At 37.7% G+C, this 17519-nt stretch overlaps 1 protein-coding gene across 3 annotated transcripts in view; it reads left to right on the forward strand.

Annotated features, from left to right (window-relative positions):
• Positions 1-592: 592 nt before the first annotated feature.
• Positions 593-17519, forward strand: part of gosr1.S (golgi SNAP receptor complex member 1 S homeolog) — a 47162-nt gene continuing 30235 nt past the window's right edge. Inside the window, exons 1-6 of one of the 3 annotated variants that reach the window (XM_018248797.2) lie at positions 593-709; positions 4178-4298; positions 7992-8079; positions 9906-10013; positions 13234-13325; positions 17211-17285. In XM_018248797.2, coding sequence (XP_018104286.1) covers positions 679-709; positions 4178-4298; positions 7992-8079; positions 9906-10013; positions 13234-13325; positions 17211-17285 — 515 coding nt within the window. In that variant the 5' untranslated portion in view covers positions 593-678. Of the gene's footprint in view, positions 710-752; positions 874-4177; positions 4299-7991; positions 8080-9905; positions 10014-13233; positions 13326-17210; positions 17286-17519 lie in introns of those variants that run through there. The other 2 variants (XM_018248798.2, XM_018248799.2) reach the window with 2 other exon arrangements.

A 17519-nucleotide genomic window follows, 5' to 3' on the forward strand; every position in this document is an offset into this window, starting at 1 on the left:
CCTCGTGCAATAAGTTCACTATATAAAATATGCCATTTTTAGCCACATTCATTTTTAGGGTTTAGTTCTCCTTTAACAACCAGGCAGGGGCTGGTATAGGGTTGCCACATGGCTAAATACTGGCCTGGCTGGTAAAATTGTTGCTACTGTTATTTATAAGGAAAAACCATAAAAATATAGGAAGGCCGCTATTTATTCCCAGTGGCAACCCTAGCCTGTAAGATAAACAAGAAAGAATGTGAACAGGAAGATGTGTATGAGAATAAGCTCAGGATGCATCTGTTTTGTAGTTGTTGGGGTCAGCGACCCTGGTAACAATATGATTTATAAATGTCATGCTGAAGAGAAACAGAAAAGTAACTGGGGGCTACATTATTAATATGAAGTAATAGCAGATATGACGCTGTGCCAAGAATGATTCTTATTCCAGAACAGAAATGGTTCATTTTACTCCCACAATTAGTCAATAAATCGAGTGTAAGTGTAAGAGATCTAGTGCAGCTTTACAGCTTTCAGGATGAGCAGAACTATAGCCGCACTGCGATACCAGAACCGCCAGGCGTCGCTGCATTGGTTTTACTTCAGCTGAGCGCTTTAGCTGCCAGTGTGCGGACTTTCTACCCCTGCTCCGCCTCTCTATCACTTGCCGGCTGGATTGGGTGACGTTGGACAACAAAGATGGCGGCGGGGAGCAGCAATTACTGGGAAGGTGAGGACCGGATGTGTTTGAGAAGTGATACCGGCTGCTTGTTGACAGGTTCACATTAGTGTCGGCGTGTGACTGGCTGTTACGACGCGCTATTGAATTGAATGGCGCTGCCACTGATGGTGGTGAAGCTCCTCGCCTCTTAAAGTGAAAGCTCAGTGTACCCTGTGTGTAATGGCTCTGACTCACATGAATCAGTCCGCAGCTGTACCAGGGGTTGTTATTTGCTTTTAACTGGCTGGAAACACGAAGGCTTAGCAGTCTAATGCTTTTTGTCAAAGAAAACCTCTCAGAGAGCAGATTTGAAGCAACTACAACTCCCAGAATTCCCAGACAGTTGATTTGTGTGTGAAGAAGCCGAGTTAGACTGGGTCACCAGGGGCCAAGCCAGTCATGTTAGACCAGGGGCCCAGCGAGTCGTGTTAGACCAGGGGCCCAGCGAGTCCAGGGGCCCAGCGAGTCGTGTTAGACCAGGGGCCCAGCCAGTCATGTTAGACCAGGGGCCACTCTCAGTACTATTATTCTTCCTCTCCTCGCTCAACCTCTATCCTATCTATTATTCCATCTATTTAGCCTCTTTGTTCTCATAGAAATAGGGAATGACCGTGAAATAGGCCAAATGTTTAAAAGCAGAAGGTCCCACTGACACCTGGGCCCACCGGGAGTTTTTTCTGTTATCCCCAGTCCAACATTGAGCCCCTCACACTGTCAGCAGCATTATTGTACCAGGGATTTTGTATAAATGCACATATGAGGGTCACTAGTGCTTCTTCCTATACTAATCTCTTTATCCACTAATATCATCTGTTCAGCATTACCTTCCCTTATCCACAGCTCTGTGTTCTATATAAGACCTGTTTAGACACCCTGTGATACAATGGACATGTGTGTGTGTTCCACCATTCAGGCACTGTGTTGTAGACTGTAAGCTCTTTGCACACAGCTCCCTGCAAATCCTATTGGTTCCTCCTGTAACCCTTGTATTGTCAGTCTCCCTGTATATAAGAATCTTGTATTGCCTGACTTGCTCTGTAGAGAGTCATAATGATACTGAAAGGTAGAAATCTCGTGTGTTCTCTGTGTAGCAAAGGGCTGTCATTAATTCCACAATCAGTGACACAGTGTGTGGGAAAACACAGATCTTCAGGCTTTATTCTAGTCGGTATTTTGGTTGTTTTAATGTTTACATACCATGGGTAATATTCTCAGCATTGCTATTCAAATCTTGCCATGGGATCATGGCTCTCGTTTATGATCTATTCGCCCTATCTCGGTATGTTATTATGAAGTACAGGTATGGGATCCGTTATCTGGAAACCTGTTATCCAAAAAGCTCTGAATTATGGAAAGGCCGTCTCCCATAGACTCAATTTAATCCAAATAATGCAAGTTTTTTTTAAATTATTTCCTTTTTCCCTGTAATAATAAAATAGTCATTTGTACTTGATCCCAACTAAGATGTAATTAATCCTTATTGGAGGCAAAACCAGCCTATTGGGCTTATTTAATGTTTATATGATTTTCTAGTAGACTTGAGGTATGAAGATCCAAATTACAGAAAGATCCCAGGTCCCAAGCATTCTGGATAACAGGTCCCATACCTGTACAACATTTAGCAATATATTTCAAGTAACTGTCAAGATTGCAAAATAAATACAGTTTTACCAGAAGTCTACTCCAGGCCATTTACAATGTAGACAATAAGCAGCACTGGGTTATGTATTCAGCTGAACCGTAACAACTGCTTCAGTTGTACAATAGTTTCAGCTTAGGAACTAGGTGAGGCTAATCATGTAATGGAAATATTTGGCTGTGCATGTGTGTAATTTTGCTACTATTGATGGTAAGGTAATATAAGTTAAACAATTACTCAATTGAGGGAGTATTTTCACATTGTGCAAATGTACTAGGATGTAGGTATTAACCCGCAGCAGCAACAAGGTTCATATACAGAACACAAATGTAATCCAGCACATTAAAAGACATAGTAGAACAAAAAAAGTCTATTTAATCCAAAATATGAAAGCATATATACCCGGCAGATCAAAGCTTTAATTTTTGTGGTTTGTACGCTTTATTTTACTGTTTTTATTTTATTGTACGCAACTTTTCAATTGGTCTTCGTTATTTATTTTTTGTTGTTTTTTTTAGTTATTTGCCTTTTTCTTCTGATTCTTTCCAACTTTCAAATGGGGGTCACTGACTCCATCTAAAAAAAACCCAAATCCTCCAGAAGGCTACAAATGTATTATTATTACTACTTCTTATTACTTATCTTTTTATTCAGGTCCTCTCCTATTCATATTCCAGGCTCTTATTCAAATTAGTGCATGGTTGCTAGGGGAATTTGAAATTGGAAACTGGAGAACTGCTCAATAAAAAGCTAAATTATTGAAAAACCACCAATGCAAAAGAAATTAAAACCGATTGCAAATTGTCACTCTCTCCATCACACTAAAAGTTAACTCAAAAGTAGGGATGCGCCGAATCTAGGATTCAGCCAAATCCTTCTGCCTGGTCAAACCGAATCCGACCCCTAATTTGCACATGCAAATTATGGGTGGGGAGGGAAATTGCGTGACTTTTTGTCACAAAACAAGGAAGTAAAAATAGTTTTCCCCTTCCCACCCAATTTGCATATGCTAATTAGGATTCGGTTTGGTATTCGGCCGAATCTTTTGAATTGGTCTTCATTGTTTATTTATTTTTATAGTTTTTTAATTAATTGCCTTCTTCTTCTGACGCTCTCCAGCTTTTAAATGGGGTTCATTGACCTAATTTAAACAACGAATGCTCTGAAAGGCTACACGTATATTGTTAATTTTTATTACTTCTCTTTCTATTCAGGCCTCTCTTATTCATATTCTAGTCTCTCATTTAATGGAGAATTCAACCTGTAACATAAACCCTACCCTATGTAGACCCTTCTCCCCCCCCAGCCTACCTGGTACCCGGGGCAAAAGCCCCTAACTTTTTACTTACCCCTCGGTGCAGATTCTGTCCTCGAGAGTTCACAGCCGCCATCTTTTTTTCTTCGTTAAACTTTGGAAGCAGACCGTCGTTTTTGGCGCATGCGCAGCTGGTGTAATATTCCAGTCCCAAACACCTGCACATTCAATTTTTCGGAAATTTTCTTGACATTTTTGTGACTTTTGGAAATTTTCATGACTTTTGGCGCATGCGCAGTTGTTTGGGACCGGAAAATTCTTTCACCCATAAGTGGGTTTCCTATTTCAGGTGAAAACCCCTAATTAATTTCACAGCTTTTATAGTTAAGTGCCCATTGCATTGTACTCATTGCATTGTACTGATCTGGCTAAATTTCATGCTATACACATAAGCAGAGCTAATGCTAAACAGGAGACCGTTTGTATTCTATTATATTAATATGGATTATATGTTTATGGAACTACAGTTAGTCGGCTCATAGTGTTAATCTGTTTGTTTGTTTAAATACCATTCCATTTTCAGATTTGAGGAAACAGGCCCGACAGCTGGAGAATGAACTTGATCTGAAGTTGGTGTCTTTCAGCAAACTGTGCACCAGTTACAGCCACAATAACTCCAGAGAGGGAAGGCGCGACAGGTATAGGTACTACATAATTTCTTTTCTTTTTATTTCTATTTTCTCTTATAGCTGTGGTTATTTTACATACTTTGTTTAAATCATCTTTTTATGTGCTACGCTGTAATTCAATGCCAAGAACCTTTTTTATGTTGTGCCACTCAGATACAACTTGATCTCGAGTGTTTTTGTTTTTTTATTTGTAAAAGTTGTAGAGGGATGTGCCATGCTAACCATAAATATTACAGGAGACTGGTGGCAGTTTGTGATACCTTGGCTGACTGAGTTATAGATCTGCATGGTTTTATAAAAAAACTCAAACCTTTCCAGCATTCTTGCCAGGTAGGAACATTTTAGATGTGCATTCTGTAAATGGAGTCTGCAGAGCACATAAAGAACATATTTCCTCATATAAGAAGATAGTTACACCAATAAAAGACAACACCCTGTACCTAAAATAGACATGTTAATATTGAAAGCACTTGAAAAGATGAATAAATGGAAAACAACCTGCCGTCAGCGAATGCTGTGTCCTGATCTGACTTTAGCCTCAAGGATCATGGAGACAGGGACAGTCCAAATATGGTAATTAATTTTAAAGGGGAACTATCACGAAAATAACAATTTAATATATGCTTCCTCATACTGAAGTAAGAAACTTCTAAATATAATCAATTAAATATTCTGCATTGTTTCTGAAATAATCAAATTTATCTTCACTATCCCTCTCACAGCATCTGTTTCTCTTCATTCTCTCTTCATGCAGCAGTTGGGTGTCAGATGAATGATCCAATATATCTTATAGGGGGGCTCCTTTCCTAGCAGATGAATTAGATCTCACTCAAATAACTGATTCTAGTACAAACAAAATAACTGCCTTTTGCACAAATTCTGCATGTAGAGAGACAGGATTTCTGGTGTTTTTTATAGAGTGAGCTCTAATACATCTTCTAGGCAAAAGGAGCCCCCTATAAGATATATTGGATTCATTCATCTGACACCCAACTTCTGAATTAAAGGACCAGTAACATTAAACATTTTTTTTAAAAAATTTGTTCATAAAAAAAATAAACACCAAGAGAGTTTATACTTTAAAATCGCAAAGTCTTTATTAAGAAATAACTTAACGAAACTTAGCTTGCGCTCCTCTTCAGAAAATGATTGGGCGATCCATCGTGCGGCACTCGATTTCTCCTCCCTGCCTTCCTTATAGGAGATAGCCAGGGAGGAGAAATCGAGCACCGCACGATGGTCACCTTTTCTGAAGAGGAGGGCAAGCAGAGTTTTGGTAAGTTATGTCTTAAAAAAAGACTTCGCGATTTTTACGTTTGATTTGTCTGGTTTTTTCGATGTATTCTTACGAATTTCGTAAAAAATTTTTGAGATGTTACTGGTCTTTTAAGACAGTATGAGGAGAAACAGATGCTGAGCGAGGAATAGTGAACATAAACGAGAAACAGTATAGAATATTTAATTGATTATATTTAGATTTCAGTATGCTTTCATTTTCCCAATAGTTCCCCTTTAAGAATCACCATCTATATGTTGGAGCAACCAGATGTCACACTGATTTAAAAGCTTTTAAATTTTTCATGATTTTTTTTTTTTACTAAGGCTGTCTCAAGCCTGTCATTCATACTGCTATCTGGTTACTGATTTTGAGACCCTAGCAGCCATATAGACATTCCTTTACCAAAAAGATAGTAATTGAATAACATTGGATTCATTACAATGAAAATACATTTTTCTGCTAAGTTTCTAATTTAAACAATATTACGGCTTCAGAGCGAATTAGGTTGTCAGTGATATTTTCCCTTTAAAGGGACAAGCTAGAGATTTCATGCATATAGGGGATATTTGAGGTGTTTAAATAGAAAGCTATTGCCAGTAAAAGCCAAGCAAGCTTTATGCCATTCTATCTTTTGTTAATAATACGGCCTGATGATGGGATTAAGAATTGTTTTAATTTATATTATGGCAGATTTTACACATATCAGGTCATGTAGTAGGGGCCACAAGCAGAATTATCTATATGTTTCTTTGCTTTACTGAAGTCTCATTTGAAGATTAAAGGTAAGTGACGATGCTTTGATGTATTTGCAGATATTTTCTGCTCTTAAAGGGTTTTTTCACCTTTGAGATAACTTTTAGTATGATGTAGAGATTCTGAGACAATTTGCAATTGGTTTTCATTTTTTATTATTGAAGGTTTTTCAGTTATTTAACTTTTTATTCAGCAGCTCTCCAGTTTGCATCTTAATCTGGTAACTAGGGTACAAATTGCCCTAGCAACCATGCATTGGTTTGAATAAGAGACTGGAATATGAATAGGAGAGGCCTAAATAGAAAGAGAACTAATAAAAAGTAACAATAACAATACATTCGTAGGCTTACAGATAGGGATGCACCGAATCCAGGATTCGGTTCGGGATTCGGCCAGGATTCGGCCTTTTTCAGCAGGATTCGGATTTGGCCGAAATCCTTCTGCCCAGCCGAACGGAATCCAAATCCTAATTTGCATATGCAAATTAGGGGAGGGAGGAAAATTGCATGACTTTTTGTCAGAAAACAAGGAAGTAAAAAATGTTTTCCCCTTCCCACCGGTTCGGTATTCGGCCGAATCTTTCACGAAGGATTCGGGGTTCGGCCGAATCCAAAAAAGTGGATTCGGTGCATCCCTACTTACAGAGCATTTGTTTATTAGAAGGGATCAGCGACACCCATTTAAAATCTGCAAAGAGTCAGAAGAAAAGGGCAAATAAAACTATAAAAAAATAAATATTGAAAACCAATTGAAAAGTTGCTTAAAATTGGCCGTTCTATAACATAATAAAAGTTACCTTAAAGGGATACTGTCATGGGGAAAAAAATTTTTTTCAAAATGAATCAGTTAATAGTGCTGCTCCAGCAGAATTCTGCACTGAAATCCATTTTTCAAAGGAGCAAACAGATTTTTTTATATTCAATTTTGAAATCTGACACGGGGCAAGACATATTGTCAATTTCCCAGCTGCCCCAAGTCATGTTGACTTGTGCTCTGATAAACTTCAATCACTCTTTACTGCTGTACTACAAGTTGGAGTGATATCACCCCCTTCTCCCCCCCCCAGCAGCCAAACAAAAGAACAATGGGAAGGTAACCAGATAGCAGCTCCCTAACACAAGATAACAGCTGCCTGGTAGATCTAAGAACAACACTCAATAGTAAAATCCCATGTCCCACTGAGACACATTCAGTTACATTGAGAAGGAAAAACAGCAGCCTGCCAGAAAGCATTTCTCTCCTAAAGTGCAGGCACAAGTCACATGACTGGGGGCAGCTAGGAAATTGACAAAAAGCCCCATGTCAGATTTCAAAATTGAATATGAAAAAATCTGTTTGCTCTTTTGAGAAATGGATTTCAGTGCAGAATTCTGCTGGAGTAGCACTATTAACTGATCTGTTTTGAAAAAAACACGTTTTCCGATGATAGGATCCATTTAATGGTGAACGACCCCTTTAATGAAAATGTAAGAATTAAAGCAGTATGTGTGCTGAATGCAAGTCTAAGCAGAGTCTTTCATTTGGTTATAGTTTCACTCCCAGTTTTTTTTGGCATGCCTGTTTTTTATTTAGCGTTAGCTTTTTATAGCAATGATAGTAATTGTCGTGTGGTGAGTTTAAAGCGCTGCATGTGTAGTTGCTTGTTTTTTAATCCACGCATCTTTTGTTTCCACCAGCTCGGACACAACTCCACTACTAAATGGATCAAGCCAAGATCATATGTTTGAAACAATGGCAGTGGAAATTGAGCAGCTTCTGGCAAAGGTACATGTAATCTGAATTCCATGGAGCTATATATTGTACCAATCAACAACAACATGGTATTTTAATCACTTAGCAAGCCAAAATCACAGCAGATATTATTAGAATTAGTGTCAAACAGTGACTTGTTCCTCTCATTATAATTTGTAAGATAAATTATTTGTGTAATGTATATTTGTTTATTTTATCCTATTTTCAGCTCATTTGCTGCTTTCGCTCAAGGTTAAATTATAACCTGAGCAAAACCATAGTTACTAATCAAGACTTTGCTTTTATGGATGTGGGATGCAGTCTCTGCGGTTACCATGTGATTTCATGGTATACAAAACCATTGAGAAAAGAAGGACCCTTTAGATTGCACCTACCCATTCTATAGTTGCTAATTCCCATCACAGAAAATAAAACTTAACTTTATTTTCTGTGGTGGGTATTAGCAGCTATAGAATGGTTAGGTGCAACCTAAAGGGTCTTTCTTTTCTCAATGGTTTTGTATAGTATCTCATTTGACCTTGTACACCATTCATTGTTTCTCTAACTGATGTGCTCCCTACTCTAAATATTTGTTTACATGGGATTTCATGCACTTGCTCTACTGGATTTAACACAGAGAGAGCGAATTAAACACACACAATCTAAAAAACTTCCTCTGCTCCTAATGCCACACACTCTCATCCTGCAGAAAAAACGCTGTCAGAGAATCAGCCCCCTACACTGGCATCAGCCATCTTGCTTGCCTACACCCGGAACCAATGTGTTTGGCCAAATGGAGGCACATGCAGTGATTTCGGCACTGAAGCAAGTGTCAAAATTCACTGCACCCAGGCAGACACAGTGGAAGAAAACAATACAGAAATTGCAGAGTATTTCGACAGCTGAATTCATAAAATCTTTAAATATAATTAAAAGCATATATATCATAGCAGTGACATATACCCCATGCTTGACGCGTTTCGTGGCGTCTAGCCACTTCCTCAGAAGGCTAGAAATGCTGCATTTTGTATACTTAACATAAACATGAACTTACTGCACCACAAGCCTAATCAAACAAATAATTTATTCTTTCAAAGTTGGCCAAAGGGGGTCACCATCTTGTAACTTTGTTAAACATCTTTGCAAGACCAAGACTGCGCACATGCTCAGTGTGGTCTGGGCTGCTTAGGGATTGTCATAAATCACAAGTCAAATAATATCTGCCAGAAGCTGATACAGCAAGACTGATTAATAATCAGAATATGCAGACTGCACTGGGTCCTGTGTTGTCATGTAATCTAATGTGGATTTTATAGTTTTTGTATTGTTTGATACAAACTTTCTCCAACTCTCCAGTGGCTGCAGCAAATAATCCTCCAAATAGAATCCCAGTTTATCTGTTAAAATGATCTTTGTCCCTGCAGCTGGAGTTGGAAACAGTAAAGGGGATGTAAAGGCAAAAATAAAATCCAAAACAAATCTCTACACAGTCGCCGACTGCTCTACAGGGAAACAAACAAAGCTGCTTGAGTTCTGGAGATAGATTTCTTTTTCATTAAAGTGAAAATGGGATTTTATGTTTTTGTCTTTACATGCCCTTTAAAAGATGGAGTAAAAACAATCTGGGTTTCATATTAATTTGAAGAGCGTTTTGATTTTACAGAGCCTAGGAGACAAGTCCCCTTTAAAATGTGAGTTAGAGAATGTATTGCAAATTAAACTTCTTACTTGGATTTAATTTCACCTAGTCCATTATTCAAATATTGGTAAAAATATAATGCTCCGTGCCAGACGATTGCCCTTTTTTTTTTGGTTGCAAGACATTGGTTTACCTTTCTGTACTCAAATATCTTTTTCAGCTTACCGGGGTAAATGACAAAATGGCTGAATACAGCAGCACGGCGGGTGTGACGTCTATAAATGCTGCATTGATGCACACGTTACAGAGGCACAGAGATATCCTGCAGGTAACTGTACAGAAATGGATCATAAACTCCACTAAGTATATTTATAAAGAATTCATTATATGACCCTTTTAACGGTGCTGTAACCCCCAAAGATGTCAACACCATATGATTTAACCCTTTAAGTGCTAGACAACATGTGTGTGCTGTAGGATTTGATAGAAGCAGAAAGGCTGATGGTATTTCCACATCAACATAGTGGATTCTACAATCTGTGACACTTAAAGGGTTAAGACTAATGATAACTTTTTAACCATATGTAATATATTTTACTACATTTAAATGGTATATAATAATATCTGGTTACAAAGTGAGAGCGATTCGTAATAAAGGCGGAAATGTACACTTTTATTTAATTTAATCTTTATTGGTACAGTCAGTAATCCAAATCAATAGCAACCAATAAGCAGAAGGCAGCTGCAGACCAGTGAATAGTAAAGCAAAGGGGCAACCAATAGTGTAGTATTATGTTTATATTAACTACCAGGTCCTAGCTGCGCTGAATCTTGTTTTAACGCTTAGAACACAAAGACAAGTGGCAGAATGTTGCTAAATAAATGTACAGTTTGTGCTTCTGTTGAAAGATGAGGATTACTTGCTGCTTCTCATCTAGTGACAGAAGGATGTTCATTAAAAAGGATTGATGGTGGCTTTTAGTGGACACACTTGTTTTGATTATGCTGTTTCTCCCAGAGAAGACTGTATCTCTCTAAAATTAATGTGTTATTATTGTAATATGGTAAATTGTGTTGTTTTTGTCATGGGAAAAAAGATTTTATATATAGTTAGGTCCATAAATATTTGGACAGAGACAACTTTTTTCTAATTTTGGTTCTGTACATGACCACAATGAATTTTAAATGAAACAACTCAGATGCAGTTGAACTGCAGACTTTCAGCTTTAATTCAGTGGGTTAAACAGAAATATTGCATAAAATGTGACGAACTAAAGCCTTTTATTAACACAATCACTTCATTTCAGGGGCTCAAAAGTAATGACAGGCTGAAGTGTTGAACTCATGGACATCACCAGATTCTGGGTTTGCTCCTGTTTAATGCTCTGCCAGGCCTTTACTGCAGCCGCTTCTTTCACTTGCTGTTTGTTTGTGGCCTTTCTGTCCCAAGTTTAGTCTTCAACAAGTGAAATGCAGCTCAATTGGCTTCAGATCAGGTGACTGTCTCGGCCATTCAACAATATTCCACTTCTTTGCTTTAATAAACTCCTGGGTTGCTTTGGCTCTATGTTTTGGGTCATTATGAGACGCCTCCCAATCAATGTGAGTGCATTTAGCTGGATTTGAGCAGACAGTGTCTCTGAAGAGCTCACAATTCATTCTTGTGCTTCTGTCCTGTGTCACATGATGGATAAACACTAGTGTCCCAGTGCCACTGGCAGCCATGCACCCCAAGCCATCACACTGCCTCCCAAATCTTTTATACACAACTGTGCTATGCTTTGGATCATCAGCTCTTCCTCCCCTTCTCCAGACTTTTTTCTTGCCTTCATTCTGATAGAGGTTGATCTTGGTTTCATCTGTCCAAAGAATGTTTTCCCAGAACTGTGCTGGCTTTTTTAGATGTTTTTTAGTTCAATGTAGCCTTTCTATTCTTGATGCTTATGAGTGGCTTGTACCTTGCAGTGCCCCCTCTGTATTTACTTTCATACAGTCTTCTCTTTATGGCAGAATTGGATATGGAGACTCTACCTCCTGGAGACTGTTGTTCACTTGTTTGGCTGTTGTGAAGGGCTTTCTCTTCACCATGGAAATGATTCTGGGATCATCCACCATTGTTGTCTTCCGTGGACGTCTAGGTCTTTTTGCGTTGCTGAGTTCACCAGTGTTTTCTTTCTTTCTTTCTCAGGATGTACCAAACTGTAGATTTTGTCACTCCTAATATTGTAGCAATTTCTCTGATGGGTTTTTGCAGCTTAAAGGGATACTGTCATGGGAAAAAAACATTTTTTTCAAAATAAATCAGTTAATAGTGCTGCTCCAGCAGAATTCTGCACTGAAATCCATTTCTCAAAAGAGCAAACAGATTTTTTTATATTCAATTTTGAAATCTGACATGGGGCTAGACATATTGTCAATTTTCCAGCTGCCCCAAGTCATGTGACTTGTGCTCTGATAAACTTCAATCACTCTTTACTGCTGTACTGCAAGTTGGAGTGATATCCCCCCCCCCCGCAGCCAAACAAAAGAACAATGGGAAGGTAACCAGATAGCAGCTCCGTAACACAAGATAACAGCTGCCTGGTAGATCTAAGAACAACACTCAATAGTAAAAACCCATGTCCCACTGAGACACATTCAGTTACATTGAGAAGGAAAAACAGCAGCCTGCCAGAAAGCATTTCTCTCCTAAAGTACTGGCACAAGTCACATGACCAGGGGCAGCTGGGAAATTGAAAAAATGTCTAGCCTCATGTCAGATTTCAAAATTGAATATAAAAAAATCTGTTTGCTCTTTTGAGAAATTGATTTCAGTGCAGAATTCTGCTGGAGCAGCACTATTAACTGATTCATTTTGAAAAAAAAATGTTTTTTCCCATGACAGAATCCCTTTAAGGATGGCTTGTTTCACCTGCATGGAGATCTCCTTTGACCGCATGTTGTCTGTTCCACATACAAGCACCCCCCCCCCTTCAAATCAACTCCAGGGCTTTTATCTGCTTCATTGATAATGACATAAGGAAGGAATTGCCCCCACCTGCCCATGAAATAGCCTTTGAGTCAATTGTCTAATTGCTTTTGAGCCCCTGAAATTAAGTGATTATGTTAAAAAAAGGCTTTAGTTCCTGACATTTTTATACAATCTTTTTGTTCATCCCACTGAATTAAAGCTGAAAGTCTGCAGTTCAACTGCATCTGAGTTGTTGTTTTTTTTTTCTTTAAATTCATTGTGGTAATTTACAGAACCAAAAACATTGTCTCTGTCCAAAGATTTATGGGCCTAACTGTATTTACATATTAATTTCTTCTGCAAAATCTGCTCTGCCTTTTGGCAAAAAAAAAAAACAACACCCTTTGCCACCAGCAAGCCTTTTATTTTCCCACTGTTCATCTATTGTGTGTCAGGTTTGCAGTGAGCTGTACACTTTGTGTGATGGGAAAGTCTTTTTATAATAGATTGACATTACTAGTGCCCAGTCTGCTTGTGCTGTTGAAACGTGTTCTGTCACTCTAGCATTACATCAATTGATATGAGTGTTGCCTTATAGGATTACACACATGAATTCCACAAAACTAAAGCCAACTTCCAGGCAATCCGAGAAAGAGAAGACCTCTTGGGATCAGTACGAAAGGATATTGAGTAAGTCTCAAATTACTTCAGTGAATTTCTGCAGAGTCCATTAATGGTCACTGCACTATTTCTGTATTCCGTACTTTATGACCATATTAAATCTGTATACGAGTTTGCACTGATATTCAGTTTTCTAGCTACCCTTGGGGGCACATTTACTTAGCTCGAGTGAAGGATTAGAAGGAAACAAACTTCAAATTTCGAAGGTTTTTTTTGGCTACTTCGACCATCGAATTGGCTACTTCGACCTTTGACTGCGACTTCGAATCAAACGATTTGAACTAAAAATCGTTCGACTATTCGACCATTCGATAGTCGAAGTACTGTCTCTTTAAAAAAAAATTCGACCAACTACTTCGCCACCTAAAACCGACCGAGGTACAATGTTAGCCTATGGGGAAGGTCCCCATAGGCTTTCCTAGCTTTTTTTGATCGAAGGAAAATCCTTCGATCGATGGATTAAAATCGTTTGATTCGAAGGATTTAATCGTTCGATCGAAGGATTTTTCCTACGATCGTTCGAACAAATGAATTGCGGTTAATCCTTCGACTTCGATATTCTTAGTCGAAGGATTTTACCTCGACGGTCGAATATCGAGGGTTAATTAACCCTCAATATTTGACCAATAGAATAATTTACTTAAAATGGACTCTATGGGGCACATTTACTAATTGTTTTTTTTTTTTTAAATTATACCCTTTTTCACTGTAATAATAAAACAGTACATTGTACATGATGGTAACTAAGCTGTGTGAATCCATATTGGCTGCAAAACAATCCTATGGGGTTTATTTAATGTTTAAATGTTTTATTAGCAGACTTAAAGGAGAACTAAAACCTGAAACCCCTAAAAAGCCCTACCTACTACCCTAGATAGTCCCCTCCCCTGCTCCTCGGTAACTTATAATATCCTTATATTTTACAAGAGGGGGTACTTTATTCACTATATAATTTCATATTGCAGAGGTATATACATTGCTTGTAGTGCCTATGAGGCTTATGCAGCAGTTTTATTTAATCTGGTCTAAGTTAAAAAAAAAAAAAAAAACACATGCCAAATGAAGGCACTGAAAATGGTATAAATAAAAAAATACTGCACATTATATGGTTGATGATGTTTATTGGCTTCCTTATGCAGGAAGAAAATCCTTTTAAACACAACCATGAATTCAGCCTAATGATCCTTTACTGACACCCACAGAGCAATAAGTATTTTAAGGTCTTAAATCATTGAATCATGACAACAAGGAAGGCAAATGATATCCTGAACATGTAACGGTCTCTTAGCATTGCTTTATTCTCTCATAAACCCTCTCTGCAATGACAGCACTATGTGTGTGTGCTCAGTTACACACCAAACCCATAATCACTTTCCCAGATTTGCTACTACAGCATCAGACCTACTGCCATTAGGGAATGGAGCAATCGCTTACATAATATTGTTGCATCTTCATGAGTTAATGCTATACTTGTGCAAAATAGTGGTTGCCCATAAACAAATTAAAAAGCAGTGTATCATAAATAAATGTTTAATCTGCTATAAATCTGACTGTAATATCTTGGTTTTCTAAGCATGAAAATATACATTTTACTGTAATGTTTTTCCTTCAAGTGTTAATATAGTTTAGTAGAAGCATAATGGACAGTTTGGCTCTTCCCTTACCTTTTGGCACTCTGTGACAGCACAAATTTAACACCCCAAAAAATGACTATACATGTAGCTGAATTGACAAAATAAAGATTTAAAGAAAGTGTTTTAAAGTAATGAAAATATAATGTACTGTTGCCCTGCACTGGTAAAACTATATCTATATATATATATCTATATATCTATATATATATATATATATATATATATATATATATATATATATATATATATATATATATATATATATATATATATATATATATATATATATATATATATATATATATATAAATAAGCTGCTGTGTAGCAATGGCGGAAATTGAAAAAATGCTATATAACAGATGACACCATTATAACCTGCTGCTGTGTAACCTGAGCCTTTTCTCCTTTATATTGCTGCCCCCATGGCTACACAGCAGCTTATTTATATAAACTATAGTAGTACTTATCTGTTATCTACTGTGTATCCTGTGCTTAAATGGCTGCCCCATGGCTACACAGCAACTTGTTTATATAAACTATAGTAGTACTTATCTGTTATCTACTGTGTATCCTGTGCTTGAATGGCTGCCCCCATGGCTACACAGCAGCTTGTTTATATAAACTATAGTAGTACTTATCTGTTATCTACTGTGTATCCTGTGCTTGAATGGCTGCCCCCATGGCTATACAGCAGTTTGTTTATATAAACCATAGTAGTACTTATCTGTTATCTACTGTGTATCCTGTGCTTGAATGGCAGCCCCCATGGCAATACAGCAGCTTGTTTTTATAAACTATAGTAGTACTTATCTCTTATCTACTGTGTATCCTGTGCTTGAATGGCTGCCCCCATGGCTACACAGCAGCTTGTTTATATAAACTATAGTAGTACTTATCTGTTATCTACTGTGTATCCTGTGCTTGAATGGCTGCCCCCATGGCTACACAGCAACTTGTTTATATAAACTATAGTAGTACTTATCTGTTATCTACTGTGTATCCTGTGCTTGAATGGCTGCCCCCATGGCTACACAGCAGCTTGTTTATATAAACTATAGTAGTACTTATCTCTTATCTACTGTGTATCCTGTGCTTGAATGGCTGCCCCCATGGCTACACAGCAGCTTGTTTATATAAACTATAGTAGTACTTATCTGTTATCTACTGTGTATCCTGTGCTTGAATGGCAGCCCCCATGGCAATACAGCAGCTTGTTTATATAAACTATAGTAGTACTTATCTGTTATCTACTGTGTATCCTGTGCTTGAATGGCTGCCCCCCATGGCTACACATCAGCTTGTTTATATAAACTATAGTAGTACTTATCTGTTATCTACTGTGTATCCTGTGCTTGAATGGCTGCCCCCATGGCTACACAGCAGCTTGTTTATATAAACTATAGTAGTACTTATCTGTTATCTACTGTGTATCCTGTGCTTGAATGGCTGCCCCCATGGCTACACAGCAGCTTGTTTATATAAACTATAGTAGTACTTATCTGTTATCTACTGTGTATCCTGTGCTTGAATGGCTGCCCCCATGGCTACACAGCAGCTTGTTTATATAAACTATAGTAGTACTTATCTGTTATCTACTGTGTATCCTGTGCTTGAATGGCTGCCCCCATGGCTACACAGCAGCTTGTTTATATAAACTATAGTACTGTTTCTAAAGCAAACACACCAGTTTTACCAGTGCAGGGCAACACTGCATTATATTTTTATAATTAAAAACTTTTATTTTTTGATGTTACTGTTTCTTTAAGGTCAAGCTAGGCAACCTTCATTAAAGCTAGCGAAAGCAGTTACAAGAATAAATTTAAGGAAACAAATATTATTTAGGTGACAGTTTGGAAAAGAAACTGAAAGAAGTTGAATGAATGTTGGAAGATGTAAGGTGATAATTCACCGATTGATAAAAGCTGTCAGTTTGATCCTTCTGGACCTAATTGAAAGCTTATTAGCCCATGTTTGGGGCCTGCTGACAGGCCTGTCCAACCAATATTTACATGTATGGCCCCCTGTTTAGCAATCACTGAAATGCTGGGAGTAATAGTTCATCTGTAGGGCAGCATTAGATAATATTACTTTAGAGCAAGTAATGGGTACCTGTCTTTTTAGTTTTGCTTTGCATGTAAATAAGCTTGTTGGTTATTTTATTTTTAATTTATTTTTTTACAGGTCCGTAACATAATTTACTCATTAGGCAGGCGTTATCCCTCACTTTGATAAAAGGCCTATTTTCTATTTTTTCTGAAAGGTCATACAAAAGTGGATCTGGAGTCAACAACAGACGAACAGAACTATTTTTAAAAGAACACGAGCATCTCCGTAGGTAAGTTAAAGCATTTAGCACTCACAATAACCAAGAAGCACCTCTATATGCTGCCGTGTATTGTTATACTATTCAGATAAGATTGCAATATGCATAGAATCATTTTAGTTTTAATAATTTTAGATTTTGGGCATGTGGCATATTGCAAGATACACTCGTTTTTTTTACAATTAATTGAAAAATACTGATATTGCAGACAGTTTGCACTCAGTTTGACTGGGGACAGCAAGTGTG

This window comes from Xenopus laevis, chromosome 2S, assembly GCF_017654675.1.
Source record: "Xenopus laevis strain J_2021 chromosome 2S, Xenopus_laevis_v10.1, whole genome shotgun sequence".
In the NCBI taxonomy this organism is placed as follows: domain Eukaryota; kingdom Metazoa; phylum Chordata; class Amphibia; order Anura; family Pipidae; genus Xenopus; species Xenopus laevis.